The sequence below is a fragment of the Danio aesculapii genome, chromosome 13 (assembly GCF_903798145.1).
Source record: "Danio aesculapii chromosome 13, fDanAes4.1, whole genome shotgun sequence".
NCBI classification, from domain to species: domain Eukaryota; kingdom Metazoa; phylum Chordata; class Actinopteri; order Cypriniformes; family Danionidae; genus Danio; species Danio aesculapii.
In genome coordinates, this window is record NC_079447.1 from 17,592,448 (window position 1) to 17,610,982 (window position 18,535).

Sequence of the window (18,535 nt, forward strand, 5' to 3'; positions counted from 1 at the left end):
GTTTTTTTCTTTGGAGCACAAAAGGGGAATTGTACTGGTTGATCCTCCATGTAATTTTGACCTTTATGGAGCATTAAGTTCCATAAAGGTCAAAATTAGCTGTTTAACTGTAAGTTTGGGCTATATGCCAGTAGACGCGATTAACCAGTGGAAATTTGACAACCGGTTGAAATTAATATTACGTGCCATAATCAAATTGATGATTTGCATGCATTTTTGTAAGTCTTGTCAACTTTAAAGTGATTTTAAAGGTGCTCTATGTAAGTTTTAGACTCTTTTAAGGCATAATTCAGTCATTTTTCTTCACACCAGAGGGACTTTAGCAGTAATGGAACATTTTCATAGTTCCTAAGAAACTAGAGTAGAGTAGGGTCTAAAGGAGATTACAGTACACATTACTGGAATATTTTCATATTCCTGTATCTATTGGTCATGAAACTGCTTGTTGTGAACTTGGAATGCTTTTAGTTATAGGGACATTTTTGGGCATTCTAAGCTACTTAAGTGTTCTTCAGAGTAGGATCTAAAGGGGATCACAGTACACATTACTGGAGCATTTTCATATTTCCTATAACTATTATTTATGTACCTGGTTCAGTGTTTCCCCTACCATTATATTAGGACCCCCCCACGGCTTTCCCCGCCCCCCTTGAAGTTAATTGTATTTTATATATAGCACCAGATCGCAACTTCTTTTAATAAACAAGCTAAATAGCCGGATGTAATATCTTATTTACACAACAAGTGATTTCTGTCTACATGGTCACACGATTACAAATTTCTGTTCTCTGAATTGCACATGGTGGAGTTCACATAGCCACTCTTTGCTGTATGGGAATGAGAGTGCGCGCCACATCTGACAAGGCAGAAGACGCTCCCGTATATTATGTATAAATGATGTGTGGGAGCGTAATTCGCTTGTCACAGCAGCTACACAGATGCGATGGGACCTCTGTTTAGTTTATTATTTAGTTATTACTCACGTGAATAATGCTCTCTTTGTTGCAAGTGCAGCCATTGTATCTCCAGTGTTTTGAGCTGCTGTGACGCGTTCGCCCCTATCTAGCGTCTCATCCAACCTGACCTCTCCCGGAAGCTCAGCGAGTCTCCCGCAAATTTATACCAGCCCCGTCATCCCAAAAAATTAGTTAAAATACTCTAAAATGATGGCGAATAGAGTAAATGAGCAAGAGAACAGATCGCGAGAGGCACAGCAATGGTCATTTACCTGCTTGTTGTGAACTGGGAATGCTTTTAGTTATAGGGACCTTTTTTTAGGATTCTAAATTTGTGTTCTTTAGAGTAGGATCTAAAGGGGATCACAATACACATTACTGGAACATTTTCATAGTTCCTATAACTATTGTTCATATACTTGCTTGTTGTAAACTGGGAATGCATTTAGTTAAAGAGTCAGTTTTGGGAATTCTAAATTTGTGTTCTTCAGAGTAGGATCTAAAGTGGATTACAGTACACATTACTGAAACATTTTCATAGTTCCTATAACTATTAACCAAAATAATCCCATATTGCCAACATATATGCTGTACAAATATGTACTTAATTCTTTGATATTATTTCATCTATTAATGCTTCTGAAGCGGCAAGAGAAATCATCCCACTCGTCCGCGATTTCCTGTTTGTTTGTTTTTTATTGTGGGTGTTCCGTATAGATCAGTTGTGCAATTCTGATTGGTCAGAACAGCATGGTGCACACTTAATTGGCTAGTAAGACACATTTGCTCTGGGTGGGGGCAATGAAATAATATATATATATATATATATATATATATATATATATATATATATATATATATATATATATATATATATATATATATATATATTTCATATCGCAGACTCTTAGCTAATTGCAATGTTTCAAATCACGATTCGATTCCGATTAATCACACAGCCCTAGTCTAAAGGGTCTTTCATATTACTGACACTGTTTCCTCTGAAGTCAAACATTATTATATCTCTTATGATATGAAAAGGAGTGCTATGTGTTAGTGTTTAGTTATGACATAGTTAATTATCATACAACGGCATTAGACAGAGATTGTGTGGACAACTTTTAGGGTTTGTTTGTAATTTCATTTTTTTATTAGTTTCACATTACCTGGCTTCACTGTTTAATTACTTGTATTATTTACAGCATATACTGACTCTTTGAAAACTTGTGTTTTGTGTAACACCGCTAAATGAAAGTCAAATTAGTCACATTAGTCATAAAGCCAGTTGTCTTCTGTTCTATGTTAATAACCAGAATCATGTATTGAATTTCCATGACCATATTCTCATTGTTTTTGTTAGCTGCCAGCGGTCCCGGGTTATTCTTTGCAGCACTCTGACTACCTTCCAGAGCTTTCTCGTCACTTTTCCAGTCCAGTTGAAGAGGAGGCAGAGTCGGGACGGGTATCGTGGCAGGAGCTGATGGACATGGACCTGCCCTCTTTCCGACCAGCTTTCCTGGTGCTTTGCCGTGTGCTGCTAAATGTCATTCACGAGTGCCTCAAATTGCGCCTTGAGCAAAGGCCTGCAGGAGAACCGTCCCTGCTCAGCATCAAACAGGTCAATACTTGCACACATAAACGTTCTTTGTATACACACTGCTGTTCATGAGTTTGTAATCATTACTTTTATCATGCAAGTACACATTAAATTATTCAAATTAAAGACTAATTTAATAAATATAATTCTTTTAAACTGTTCTTTATACAATCCTGTAAAAATTTCATATTTTCAATTAGGGATGCATTAATATGGATTTTTGGGCCGATATCGATTACCGGTAACTGTTTGGAGATTTGGAGTCCGATAACTGATATATATCGGCTGATAGTTGAAAAAGTTCTATTTTTATACAGTGAACAACTGATTTTATTTTTAAAACTTTATAAAAGTTTGAACTGATCTTAAAATAGCTTACTCAATGCAAAAAAAGACAATAATTTCAAAATTTCAAGGTGATTATATAGAACTATATTCACGATTTCACATAAAGCAGCATGCTAAAAATAAATTATTTTCTTTTCTTCGCATTGCAAATGAACATGCAACTTAAGTGTGGCACAAAAACTGTTGCAACAAAATGGGATTTAATTAACAAACAATAAAACGTGATTCATTAATGAACATATGTACAAATATGTAGCATCTGAAAAAACGTTTTGACAGGTTTTTTTAACAATTCAGAGCCGCTGTACAAGCGAAAATCGAAATACATATATAATTACTTTCAAAAATGTGGCATAAGTTAGTCTTATTTGCTGATTTAGATTCTTTGAACACATGTGGGTGCTGCTTGTCAATCAGACAATGCTTCTATGTTCCTTCTTGCTGTCAATTGCGAGAAAAATTATCGATGAAAGGTTCATGATAACACACTGAGTTTGAAACTTGCAGGCGATGTGTGACGCATCATGCACACGAAGCTAGAAGTCAGATTTTGATCAGAATCAGAATCAGTTTTATTGCCAAGTGTGCTTCACACACACAAGGAATTTGTTTTGGCTACAGAAGCTTCCAGTGTACATAAAGTGACAAGTGACAACACAAAATAAATATGAAAAAAAAAAAAAGATAAACATTAAACAGATGCGATTAGTCAAGAAACCTGGATGTTGAGTTGTATGTACAGATTGTTATAAATATGCAGGTTATAAGGTGCTGTGTACAAGTGCGAATGTAGAAGGTATTGCATTGTATATTGATATAAGGTGCTGTGTACAAGTGCATATGATAAAGTATTGCACATATTTATTGCACAGTAGGGGAATATTTAATTGTTCTCAAGGTAACACAACACCTGAGCATTGAGCACAGATGACTTTATGACAAACACAGTGCAGAATATAAAGACAGAATGTGTCAGACGATTGAGACCCCTATGCTGGATTCAGTGACTGGGACTTGTCTCCCCTGCTGGTGTGAAGGCTTCGTCAGATCACTAGCATTACATGTGTGTGGGCGGAGATAGACATCATGCTAGTTATAATCAATTTGAATATGCCGGTCAAACTGAATACAATCTTACATCAATGACATATGATAAGCAATGTGTTGATAATAACAAATAATCATATTAGATTACAAACAACCCAACGAGTTCTTTAGCAAGTGTGCAATGCTTGTAAACATGTTTACATGTAATATTTTTCCTGAGGCGATTTAAGCCAAAAGACTCAAAGCTCAAAGACACTTTAAAAGGACGCACTTTGAATGAATAAACAATGTGAGGAAAGCTCCTTTAGTGCACTGGACAAGTCTGAACATGTTCGACTGACGCATGCGCGAGGCGGGCAGTTCTGTACAATTACGTAACCTATGGGCTTAAAGATATCGGCTTAATTTTGATATCGGATCGATAATAATAACATTAAAAATAGCATTTATCTTCCGATATGATATGGCCGCCGATATATCATGCATCCCTATTTTCAACGTTAATGGAAAGACCAAATTCGTTTTGTTACAATAACTGGGAATATGGGGAAATTTACTATTGAAGGAATGATACTGGAAATTCAGCTTTGTCATCACATGAGAAAATTGTTTTAAAATCTATCAAAAGGGACACTTCACACAAAAATGTACATTTGCTTTTATGTTTAGGCTATTTCTTTTTTAGTAGAACATTACAGAAGATTCTTTCGCTGAACCTTGATCTTTAGTGATTCATAAAATGAATGTCAATACTAATCATCACCTAAACATTGTAGTATTATAAGGTAAAATTATTAGTCTGTGCAAGAATTATTTACAATATAACCTGTAATAAATGTTTTACAATATCTGGTAATACAGGGAAATTTTATGTCCCCCGTTGTCTACAAAATAGTGTTGTCACGATACTAGAATTCGGTACCAATCGATACTGAAATTTTAAAAACGTGCATTTCCCGTGATCATTTGAGCACAACAGAAATGACTGTGATTGGCCATGAAGGTCATCGGTTCACCATACTCACCGCTGTTCACCAAGTTTAACCACAGAAACAGGGACACTGGAGCGTTCTAAAGTCACGTCGATCAGCTGGTTTGTCTATGAGCTGACATTCGAGCGATCCACTGATACATCACGTCTTTAAAACACTCCAGTGTCCCTGTATCTGTCGTTACACTCAGTAAGCAGTGGTCAGTTCGGTGAACTGATGACCTTCACAGCCAATCACAGTCATTTCTGTTGAGCACGTGAACACAATGGCATATCAGCACCGTTTAAGAACACATCAACAGTGCTCAAATGTTTGCAGGAAATGGACGTTTTTAAAATTTTAGTACCGAATGGTATCGAATTCCAGTATTGTGACAATCCTACTACAAAACTATACTTTTTTTTTTTTTTAAGTTAGTATGAAATGAAAATTTTCAGTGTTTATTTTGCTAGCTCACATTGTTAATCTTTAGGTGAACAATTAATCTGTGCAAATTAATTCAGTTTGCAGTAATTTTTAAATAATCTTTAATCTAAGTCTCTGTTGACGTCAGTTTGACGGCTTTAGTCTAAGTATTCTTAACCACACTGCTTTTACTTTTAATTTGCTACCAGCGAATGATGCATAAAATAAAGCTCCGCACCCTACTCAATATTCCTTTTCAGTTTAAAGTACTTCAACATATTGAAATAAAGTCTTAGCAACTTTCAATTACGAGGACTTTAATTTTGCCCTTCATTAGTGCACTTGAATCATGTATAATCAGCAGGTCATCAGTTCTTCAGCACAAGTCGGAACTTTTTCAGTAAAATGTGGATTATTGCATATTACAGTTGATATCAGACAATCAGTAATGCCAAATGAGATACAGATTTGCTTTATTACATAAACTTTTGTATTTACTTTAAATTTGTGTGAAAATCTAAACATGAATGAAGTCCTTTTAAATGATTCCCTGTGTAATTGAGATGATTGGTTTGTGTGTATTGTAGTTGGTGCGCGAGTGTAAAGAGGTTCTTAAAGGAGGGCTCCTAATGAAACAGTACTACCAGTTCATGCTGCGTGGCGTCGTCACTGACCATCAAGGTCTGCAGACCAATGCCAACATCGACGAGTTCGAGGAGGATCTCCATAAAATGCTGGAGGTGGGATCTGACTTCTGTTGTAATCTTGTTCATTTTACATGAAGGTGATCAGTGTTTTGGAAGATTTTTTCATGCATCTAAACCATAAATGTGAATATGGCTTAAAATGTTATCATTTATTAGATTGTGTCCTGTTTAATTGACTATATTGACTATATTAGGCAACACCTAAACTGTCATTCAGTGTAACAGAAGCTTATACAGGATGTCCGCGGGGTCTTAAAAAGTATTAAAATTTGATAAATCAATGTAGAGAAATATAAGTCCCTTAAAGTATTAAAACGTCTTAAATGCTATTTTGCAAGTTATTAAATGTGATATCATTTTTGATTATGCAACGTATGGTTGTATGCTAAAGTATGCCTGAATTAAATCTGAGAATATCAGGTTGCTGTGTATTTTATGAAATCAATGAAATCCTACTACTAGATTTGACATCGTGTTGCTTTGTTTACTGCTGTAACCACGGCAACACTATTATTTCTGCAGTTCTATAGGCGCCAACCTGCTGAATTAGCTAGATTTAATAATTTTTATTCAGTATATAAATAATGTTTTAGTTTTGAATTAGTTTCTTACATTAATATTTAGTAAATATACGGCAAGTTAAAATCTCTCCAGTGTTTCCAGTTGAAAACTAAAGTTGTTATGAGGTCTTAAAATGTATGGAAAGAGTCTTAAAAAAAGGTCTTAAGAGGTATTGAATTTCGCTCTCTGATTCCTGTATATACTCTGTTATGCCTGCCTCTTAAAAGTCTTAAATTAAAAAAAACTAAATTTTAAGCCTTACAGTCTTAATTTCCCTGAAATAATGTTGTAGATCATAAATCGGTTTAAACAGGTCTTAATTTTGTTTCATCTACGTAAAGCTACTCAATCAGATCGACATCCATCCAATGACCAACAATACCTCTCAATAAAACCTGTTTTTTAATAAAAGTTTTGGTTTTTTTTTTATTGCAAAGAAATACTATTCACAACAGATGTTAGATATTTGTACAGCAAAATTCAATTCTCTAATCATTGAAAGAAACCTAAAAACAATTACACAATTCCTCATGATGAATGTCTTTAACCCTGAGTAAGTCTAAAATTTATTCTAATGGTCTTAAAGTTTTACATTTACCTGCAGAAATCGTGTATATTCCTAAAAATCATTTGTATTTTGAACAATAATCATTTGATGACATTAAAACAATACTAAATAAATAATATTTTTAATCCTTGTACTTTTCCACTACCTTTCAAACCAATAAGTTTTACCCATTTGTCAGCAAGACATGTTTAATAATTAAAAAAGTGATAGAATTATGTGTAAATGCTTTTACTTCTGTTTATTTTATTTTTTTATAGGTAAATGTTTATAAGTGAACAAATATGCTTTATTTTTCCATGTATATTTTATGCAAAATGATATAGTAACATTGTTTCCCCTATATTTCGATTTTGGTTTTACAGAATTATTAAAAAAAAATTGCCCACAAGATAATATTTTTTAGTGGACACCAACTCAGTGGGTGCTCTGTGTTTCACTGCCAGGATTTTTTATTTGCCTAGCCGTGTGCTTCTATTCAATGTTTTTTTTTTTTACATGTGAAGAAATTAGTGAAAGAACTTCAGATGAAATCTTAGCCATCAAAGTTTTAAGCAAATCTATCAAAATAAGATTTATTCTTCAGCTGTAAAAGTAGACAAATCGCAGTATTTCTCCCTCAAGAACAACAGTGATCTGAATAGACAGACAGTATATCTTCGGTGTGTCTGTGTTCACACAGGTGTACTTTGACTACATGCGCAGCTGGATCCAGATGTTACAGCAGCTTCCTCAAGCGTCCCACAGCCTGAAAAACCTGCTGGAGGAGGAGTGGAACTTCACCAAAGTCATTACTCCATACATCCGTGGTGGAGAAGCCCAGTCCGGGAAGCTCTTCTGGTTGGTATTTTTAATCTGTGCGCTTGCTGTGTACAAATAACAAATAAATGGAGAAGTATTTGGTTTCTACTAGAAGAATTACAGACATAAATCGCAAAAAAAACAAAAAGCTCTGTTTAGAGTCACCTTACTCTTCACATAAAGATACGTATACTCAAGATTATTTTTGTCTTTGGAATAATTCACTATTTCAGATGGGACTTGACAGTAAGTAACTATAATGTAAGAAGACAATTTTGAGCTTACCCATTGAGGAGAAGCTTCACAACTTTGCTGCCCAAACATTCTTGTAAAAGCCCATTTTTTGTCTATTGTGTATCTATGGGTATTTGGGCAATTTTGACAATTTGACACATCATGGTTTTAAGTAAAGTACTTTCTATTTTATTTTTTTATCGACTGAAGAACCGTATATGGTAACTTCATTGGCAATGATTACTTGGTGAATGGATGGATTGATAGATATTAGGATGGATGAATAGATAGATAGATAGATAGATAGATAGATAGATAGATAGATAGATAGATAGATAGATAGATATTGGCATGGATGGACTGAGAGATAGATATTGGGATGGATGCATGAATGGATGGATAGATATTGGCATGGATGGACTGAAAGATAGATATTGGGATGGATGCATGAATGGATGGGTAGAAATTGGCATGTATGGATTGAGAGATAGATAATTGGGATGGATCGATTGAGAGATAGATATTGGGATGGATGCATGGATGGATGGATATTGGCATGTATGGATTGAGAGATAGATATTGGGATGGATGCATGGATAGATTGAGAGATAGATATTGCGATGGATGCATGCATGGATTGAGGGATGGATGCATGAATGGATGGATTGAGAGATAGATATTGACATGGATGGATGCATGAACGGATGGATAGATATTGGCATGAATGGATGGATAGATTGAGAGAAAGATATTGGGATGGATAAATATTGGCGATGGATGGATGAACCGATGGATGGATAGATATTGGCATTGATGGATAAATATTGACAGATGTATAGATATTGGCATGGATGGGATAGATACTGGCATTAAAGGATGAATAGATATTGGCATTGGTTGGTGGATGGATGGATGGATAGATAGATTTTGGCATAGATAGATAGATGGATAGATAGATAGATAGATAGATAGATAGATAGATAGATAGATAGATGGATAGATATTTGCATTGATAGATAGACAAGTTAAGAAGCCTTATAATATTTAATATTGTAGTATTTAAATGAGTGCTCTGTAAAGGGATAATGAAACTACATGTGTTTTCCAGTGACATTGCTGGCATGCTGCTAAAATCCACTGGAGAGTTTCTGGATGCTGGCCTTCAGAAGAGTGGCAATGAGTTCTGGGAGTGTGCAGAAGAGAGCACCGCTTCAGATGAGATCAGGTGTGTCTGAGAAAACACTTATTGAGGAGTCATTTGTACCAAAACACATTGTGCTAGAAAGATCAAAGGCTGTTCAGCATTTATCTGGCTAATTACAACTAAAATGCTTCTCATGTGGAATGTTTAAAGCATTCTGAGTTATAGGGAGAAGCAGTAGTATTGTGTTAGTGCCAAACATCACACCTTTCAAATGCAACTTTTAATATCTCCACCAAAAAGTAGTTCCCCCAACAAGTGACTTGTCTAAGTGCGTGGATATAGGAGCGATGGATAAAGATATTTGTACTATCCAAAGGTGTGACTTCAGTAATTGTTTTTGAAAGAAAATAATTTGATTAATCAAGGATCTTTAATTTATTTTACATGAACTTGATGCTGAATAAATTAATTCTGTTCTTTTGAGATTTCTAGTAATCAATGAATCCTAGAAAAGTGCCACAGATTTAGCTAAAATTCAAAACATAAAATTCAGCTTTAACTCTAAATCATCATATCAGAAGGATTTCTGAAGGATCAAGTGACACTAAAGACAAGAGTAATGATCATGAATTTGTACATAATGTAAAATATAATCTGTGCTGGGCAAGGATTAATCACCATTAATCACATCCAAAATAGTTTGTTTTGACATAATAAATATAAAATACACACACATATGATATGTATATGTGATACACACATAGAAACAAAACTATACAAAACAATTTTTGTTACATAGATATTTTAATCTAAACATAATTTGTATTATATACGTATATATTTTATGTCTAAAAACCAATAAACATTTCTCAAATAAATGCATGCATGTGTATTATATATATTTGGATGATATATTTTTGCCCAACACAAAATAAAATAAATACTGCTCTAAATAGTATTTGAGAATGTTGATGTGCTCATTTTTGAGCATAAGAGACTTGTTTAATTTTATTTGTATATTTTTTTTTTTACCAATTCTTTCCCTGCAGGCGTTCAGTGATTGAGACGAGTCGTTCGCTCAAAGAGCTCTTCCACGAAGCCAGAGAAAGAGCGTCTAAAGCACTGGGCTTCGCCAAGATGCTGCGTAAGGTGAGTTCATAACCCGCTTCTATCTGTCTTTGCACCTATATTCTTTATTTATTGAACACTTTAGATTTAGAACTATATACAACAAATCCCAAGATCCACCCAATGGAAAGTAAAAGTATAATAAAAACAAAAATAGTGCAATAATAGGTACAAAATCAGGATTGAAACATGTCTGATGCAGTCTCTCTCATATTCAGTTTTCTCGCTGGTGCCATTTATTTTGCCTGTGGTAAATTGCAAACTAATAATGCCTATCTTAATTATTTTAACACTTTGCTTTTCTCCCACTAGGATCTGGAGATTGCTGCAGAATTCAGCTTGACCAGCGGAGTTCCTTCTCTCCTCCAAGCACTGAAGAACAAGAATTACGTCAAAGTAATTAGAGTTGAAGTCCGAATTATTAGCCCTCCTGAATAATTAGCCCCCCTGTATATTATTTTGTTTCTATTTAACTGAAAGATTTTTTTTCAGCCCATTTCTAAACATTAATTTTAATAACTCATTTCTAATAACTGATTTCTTTTATCTTTGTCATGATGACAATAAATTGTATTTATTTTATTTATACAGTTTTTTTTAAACAAAAAAACTGCTTTTGTTCTAGGTAAGATAAAACAAATCAGACTTTCTCCAGAAGAAAAAATATTATATGAAATATTGTGAAAAATCCCTTGCTCTGTTACAATTTGGGAAATATTTGAAGAAGAAATAAAAATTCACAGGCTGATAGTTTTGATTTCAACTGTATATGTGGTAAATAACTTGTTTGTTCTTTTCTTAGGTCCAGATTCCAGGCCTGGAGGAGCTGCAGGTGTTTGTCCCGTGTGATCTGATGGAGCAGCGGCTGGTCATCTTGCAGCTGTTGAATGCAGCGGCTGGAAAGGACTGCTCTAAAGATCCGGACGAGATCCCAGAAAACGAGGGCTACCTGCTGATGAGCAAACACGGGGTCGGGGATTCGAACGCAGATGGAGCCTGGGCTGAATGGGACGGCACAATGCTCAAACTGGTACCACAGATGGAGACAGTGGACACATTAAGGGCCATGAAGGTACAAAGTTGGGAATATGACCCTCTGTTTGCTTGCTATCAGATGCTCATACATATGGCCATTTAATATATTCTGTTTGGCTATAAACATATATTTAAATATTTTTTTGGTGATCAATTAAAATGATTGTAATTTTTTTATTACAAAAAATATGCAGTAGCACAATAAGAAAAAAATATTTAAAATTGTATTTCTTTTTATTTAACAGAATAAAAAAGGTCCTAATAGCTGTACTCTGTATTTTTTTACTGTATTATGCATTATTCAGTAAAAGAAGTATGTTAAAAATATTTTAAAAAATATGTAAAAAAAGTAAAATGTCTTCATTTATTTGTGTTCTGTATTTGGAGGAAAAAAAAATTAATATATTATATATTTGTTTTTTTATTCATTTAAAATTGTATTTCTTTTTATTTAACAGAATAAAAAGGTTCTAATAATTGTATTCTGTATTTTTTATTGTAATATGAAGTCTTTGGGAAATTAAGTATATTAAATATCAATATATTAAAAAGTTATATGTTATAATATCTTATAATTACTTTATTTGTATTCCAAATTTGCATAATAAAAAAATTATATTATATTATATTATATTATATTATATTATATTATATTATATTATATTATATTATATTATATTATATTATATTATATTATATTATATTATATTAATTTAACCCCAAAATTTGAAATAGCAGGATAATTGTTTAGTGTATTTATTTATTTATTTATTTATTTTTTATCATTTTATATATTTTTAACTCGACACAATAAGAAATGATAGATTATTTATTATTTATTGATTTTTAAGCTCTTTTACTGATCTAATATTTCAGTTATTTTGCATATGTGCTTTACAAATATGATGTTGATTGTTTTCCTGCACCGGCTCCGTTCAGCTTCTAATATGTCCTACAATGATTAACAGGTGGACAATCTGTTGCTGGTGGTGATGCAGTCAGCTCATCTGGTGACCCAACGCAAAGCTTTCCAGCAGTCCATGGAGGAGCTTCTCTCCCTTAGCCGAGAGCAGACTTCCAGTCAGCCGCTCATCGTCTGCGCTCTGGAGCAACTAAAGGTGATGCAAACCTGGAGAACCAAAAATACTCTGTGGTCCAGGTTGTCAGCCAACCTGTTTTGGAGACCCACTTTCATTTCACATCAGGCCGGGGTTTCACTCTGTGTCACTTCACGCTGATGCAGGAAACATATTTACTTGAATCTTCTCAGACATTGCAAATACACATGGAAATCCCAGGTTCAATAAGTGCAAAGACGTTTTGCTCCAGAGGCTTAAGTTACATTGTTGTGTGTTTATATAGAACAACCATAGCAGTGCATCAGCAGACCGGATGTTTGCAAAGCAGATTTGGTTTGAGTTGCTTTATTAAAGAATGTTTTTTTTTATCCTTTCAGAATGAAGCTCTCCAACTTTGCATCAAGATCAATGATGCGATTGACCGTGTGGAGTACATGTTCACGTCCGAGTTTGAGGCTGAGGTGGAGGAGGCGGAGAAGGCCACGCTGCAGCAGTATTACAGAGAGGCCATGATCCAGGGATACAACTTTGCTTTCGAGGTCTGAACCTAAAGCATGAATTCCATGAGTGCTCAATATGTGATGTTATCATGTGACATATTTTTTCTCCGCGGTTTGATGTTTGTCCAAATGTAAACGCAGTGTCAGGTGACTGAAACAGACAGTTTCTAGAAACTACGGCCAGGGTGAAGATTTTCCAAAACTCTGGGTACAGTGTGGTTGTGTGGACACTATAACCACAGTTTTCGCCTCATGACGTCAGCATGTGCGCTGTTTTCTCCATTCTGATTGGCCAACATGGCTGGGTTCAAACGAAACGCGGAATTCTGCATGTTTGCGGCAAATGTTTGGTGTACCCAGCATAAGTGTCATTATTGCCACCTGTTGGTTTGCTGCTCTCATAACATGCATCACAGTGCATTTTTGCATTGTCATGTGGATGGAGGTTTTTTAAAAACAAAAGCGGAGAAAACTCCATTTATAAAAATACCTGTGTACGTGTAGACATGGCCTTAGTTCCTGGAAGGCTGCAGCTATACACAGTTTAGTTCCTAACCTAATTAAACACTTCTTTAGTCTTGTAACCAATGCTGTAGCTGAAATCGCACCCTATACCCTCATTCAGTATTCCCTACATTAGTCCACTAATGTAGTTCACTTGAAAAGTGAATGAAAATAATGAAAATAAATGCATGAATTTGTGCTCTGGAAGGGATGCCATTTTGTTTCTGTTTTGCTGGTTGAAAAATCTCTCAGGGAGATTAGATTTTAAAGAACATGTGATAGTCATTTAACACTTGGCAAACTGTCTATTAATTAGCTATGCATACCAGTGTTTACAACAATTAGCAAATTAAATACTAATGTTTACATTAACTAGCCATATACTGTATACACCAGTGTTTACATCCATTAGCCATGTATACCAATGTTTTCGTTAATTAGCCTTATATACAAGTGTTTACGTTAATTAACCATATATATTACAGTGATTACATTAAATGGCCATGTATACCAGTTTTTAATTAACCATATATATTGCAGTGTTTACATTAATCGTGTATACCAGTACATTAAATAGCCTTTTATACCAGTTTTCAACATTAATTAACCAGATATATTCCAGTGTTTACATTAATTAGCCTTGTATACCAGTTTTTACATTAATTAACCATATATATTCCAGTGTTTAATTAACCATATATATTCCAGTGTTTAATTAACCATATATATATATTCCAGTGTTTACATTAATTAGCCTTGCATACCAGTTTTTACATTAATTAGCCATATATATTCCAGTGTTTAATTAACCATATATATTCCAGTGTTTAATTACCCATATATAGTCCAGTGTTTACATTAATTTGCCTTGTATACTAGTGTTTACATTAATTGACCATATATATTCTAGTGTTTACATTAATTAACCCTATATATTCCAGTGTTTACGTTAACCATATATATTCCAATGTTTACATTAATTTGCCATGTATACCAGTGTTTACATTAATTGACCATATATATTCCAGTGTTTACATTAATTAACCATATATATTCCAGTGTTTAAATTAATTAACCATAAATATTCCAGTGTTTACATTAATTTGCCATGTATACCAGTGTTTACATTAACCATACATATTCCAGTGTTTACATTAACCATACATATTCCAGTGTTTACATTGATTAACCATATATATTCCAGTGTTTACATTAATTAACCATAAATATTCCAGTGTTTACATTAATAAGCCTTGAGTATGAGTGTTTACAGTAATTATCCATATATATTCCAGTGTTTACATTGACCATCTATATTCCAGTGTTTACATTAACCATATGTATTCGTGTTTACATTAATTGACCATACATATTCCAATGTTTACATTAATTAGCCATTTATACCAGTGTTTACATTAATTGACTATATATTCTAGTGTTTACAGTAATTAACCATATATATTCCAGTGTTTAATTAACCATATATATTCCAGTGTTTACATTAACCATATATATTCCAGTGTTTACATTAATTTGCCATGTATACCAGTTTTTACAGTATATGACCATATATATTCCAGTGTTTACATTAATTTGCCATGTATACCAGTTTTTACAGTATATGACCATATATATTCCAGTGTTTACATTAATTGACCATATATATTCTTGTTTACGATAATTGAAGATATATATTCTAGTGTTTACATTGACACTATATATTCCAGTGTTTACATTAATTGACCATATATATTCCAGTGTTTACATTAATTGACCATATATATTCCAGTGTTTACATTAATTGACCATATATATTCCAGTGTTTACATTAATAAGCAATGTATATCAGTGTTTATATTAACCATATATATTCCAGTGTTTACATTAATTGACCATAAATATTCCAGTGTTTACATTTAACCATGTAAACCAGTGTTTACATTAATTAACCATATAAATTCCAGTGTTTACATTAATTGACATATATTGACATATATTCCAGTGTTCACATTTGTGAGCTCCTTGTGAGCTCACCATTGCAGAACAAAAGTCTTAAAGCTATGGTGTCTAGAACAAGCTAAGATTTTTAAGAATTCTTCATTTTAACACTTCTTTCACCATCCCACAGTACCATAAAGAGGTTGTGCGGTTAATGTCTGGGGAGTTCAGACGGAGGATAGGAGAGCGCTACATCGCTTTTGCCCGCAAGTGGATGAACTTTGTCCTCACAAAGTGTGAAAGCGGAAGAGGCACTCGTCCAAGGTGAGTACACTCTGTTAATAAACAAGGAGAGGTTACTAGGATGTCATGCAGTCTACTTCACGCATAGTCAGATGAACTTGAATTCAGATGAACTTGTTCTTATAAGCAGTCAGTTTGATATTCATACTTGACTTAATTCAAGCTTATTTCAATGCATAATATGACTGCATGTCCTTTAAACACGATGCATGCAGTAATAGAAAAGTTAAAGTAGAATTGTGTGTTATCATACTGCCATCTATTTGGAACAGACTTTAGAAGAGTTTCTCTATTTCCTTAACATGCTATATCCGTTGGAAGCTCACTGGGTTTTGGAACGTAGCCAGTGCTTCATCCCACAGAGATGCTTATATTCAAAGAAAATGTTTCTTGATTCTCTCTTAATAACTTGTATTGCCACCTTGTTATTTTAACATGCTTGCAAATGCAATGAGGTTGTTTTGATTTAATCTGTAGGTGGGCGACGCAGGGCTTTGATTTTCTTCAAGCGATCGAAGCTGCGTTTATATCAGCCCTGCCAGAAGATGACTTTGTGGTGAGAGATCATTGCCTTGATGCTATAGAATCTGTTGTATTTCAATTTAAATAACAATATCAATTATTTTACAAAATCTATTTATAAATATGTTGTTTTGCAGAGTCTTCAAGCTCTCATGAATGAATGTATCGGGCATGTTATAGGCAAACCACACAGTCCAGTCAGCAGTATGTACTTTGGTAAGGGCTCATTTTTTGCCTATAGTTTATTTAAGATAATTGTTTTTAAGATAAGAGGTATTTAAGATAAAAGGTTTTAGCACTTGTAGATTTTATATATAGAATTGTTTTTAATTTATATATATTTTTAGATATATTATATTATATTATATTGTATTGTATTGTATTGTATTGTATTGTATTGTATTGTATTGTATTGTATTATATTGTATTGTATTGGTTTGCCTTGTATTGTATTGTATTATATTATATCTTCAACCACAATATAATTTTTATTTCTTGTACAGTAGTCAACATTGGAAGTGGAGCAAAAAATTTATGGGAATGCTCTAAAACACCCATCCTCACCCATTGGGACAATTTTTGAAATTTTTTTGTGATCCATTTTAAATGCGACAAATAAACACCTTAAAATGTAAATAAGTGGATGTGGCCAAAGAGCATAGACTCACCAAGAGGCGACACTCTGTTGCTATTTGTTAAACAGCCACTAGATGGCGCTAGTGTTATGCGACGGCCACTTTGGAATGAAAATTCCAATAGAAAAACAGAATAGATAACTAACATTAGACAGAATTTATTAAAATATTGAGTTAATTATGAGTTAAAATGAGTACAACCCCTTTGAAAAGTAATATTTTAAAACAATATCTCAATGAATACAATTTCCGAAATGTTGACAAGACTAAGTTTAATATATCTAAAATATCTGTTTCACATATAATATGAAAGTAAGGTTAACAAAATAACTTAATTACTATTTTTTTTTTGTTTTTTTTGTTTTACTTAAATAGGGTGAAGCATTAAAAATCATGAATAAAAAAATATATAAAAATAAATAAATTTGGAGAAAGTAGCTTTTTAAATAAAAACTTTATTAGTCTTTTTTTAACAGACAACACTGGAAAAATACTTTATACTATTATAATATAATACTCCAACAAAAAGTTCTGTTAATCTGTTATCAACATCCCATTTTGAAAGTCGTTTTAATTTAATTTAACATGTCAGTATTAATATGTATTATGCCAGTGTGTAAACTATTAAAGTAATTTAAAGTAATTTCACCTAAAAGTGACACTTTTAATGAAAACAAGTATGGTAAATATAACATTAAGTCTGTAAAATAAACTATTAAATTGCTGGTAATCACCAGTTTATGATTTTAAGTGTTGTATTATCGGCTTTCAGGTTGTATTTCAGCTTTGATGTGCTTTTTAAATGAATTAATAAAAAACAAAGCAGCTGCTTGCCATCACGACAGCAATAAGATCCAATGGGATGGCTGATCGCTTTCACTGCAGAATGGGGAAATCGCTGGGCGCTGCTGTTGCAATGGAACGTTCTATTGAGTGTCGCCTCTTGGTGATTCTAAGCTCTTTGGTGTGGCTAACTTACTGCGGCTCTCACAGTAAGATCAAGCCAATAATCTGAGGTAAACTTTTACCTGTGATTTAGATGAACTGTTTTTGATTACCGACTTAAACTACAAATGTGAGTACAGAATAACTCTGTGTACAATATACCTCAAAGTCAACCTGTATGGGATCAAATTCCCACCATAAGTATCGTGGTCGCGGATAGAAAAATAATACATGTAAATCTAAATATTGACATTGCTTTAAATTATAACGCGCAAAAGAAAAACTTAACGCAGAATAAAAAACAGCAAGGTCACGAACCAAAAGATAGTGAGCGTGAATCAAAAATGAAGACACATTTAGACAAAATCTGCTCGTATGTGAATGTTTTGTGTGCTTGTAGTCTTTTACCCCTCGCTCTTGTTCCCACATTCTGCGCTTGCGTTTCCAAAAGATGCAATGCGAGTTTAAATCCCAGACGAGTTTCAGCGTCACCATTGGTCCATTAGTCAAGATTGACAGTCAATCAGGCGAAGTGAGAGTTGATGTCACTTCAGAAAATATATACACCTCTCAGTGATCGCAGGGGATT

The 18,535-nt window shown here is 33.6% G+C and overlaps 1 protein-coding gene across 3 annotated transcripts in view; it reads left to right on the forward strand.

Moving 5' to 3' along the window:
* Positions 1-18,535, forward strand: part of map3k4 (mitogen-activated protein kinase kinase kinase 4) — a 59,790-nt gene that overhangs the window by 21,992 nt on the left and 19,263 nt on the right. For all 3 annotated transcript variants that reach the window (XM_056470945.1, XM_056470947.1, XM_056470946.1), the window contains exons 4-15: positions 2,317-2,574; positions 5,933-6,085; positions 7,861-8,018; positions 9,322-9,438; positions 10,407-10,506; positions 10,798-10,881; positions 11,288-11,557; positions 12,489-12,638; positions 12,977-13,138; positions 15,732-15,865; positions 16,322-16,400; positions 16,504-16,582. In XM_056470945.1, coding sequence (XP_056326920.1) covers positions 2,317-2,574; positions 5,933-6,085; positions 7,861-8,018; positions 9,322-9,438; positions 10,407-10,506; positions 10,798-10,881; positions 11,288-11,557; positions 12,489-12,638; positions 12,977-13,138; positions 15,732-15,865; positions 16,322-16,400; positions 16,504-16,582 — 1,744 coding nt within the window. The remainder of the gene's footprint in view (positions 1-2,316; positions 2,575-5,932; positions 6,086-7,860; positions 8,019-9,321; positions 9,439-10,406; positions 10,507-10,797; positions 10,882-11,287; positions 11,558-12,488; positions 12,639-12,976; positions 13,139-15,731; positions 15,866-16,321; positions 16,401-16,503; positions 16,583-18,535) is intronic.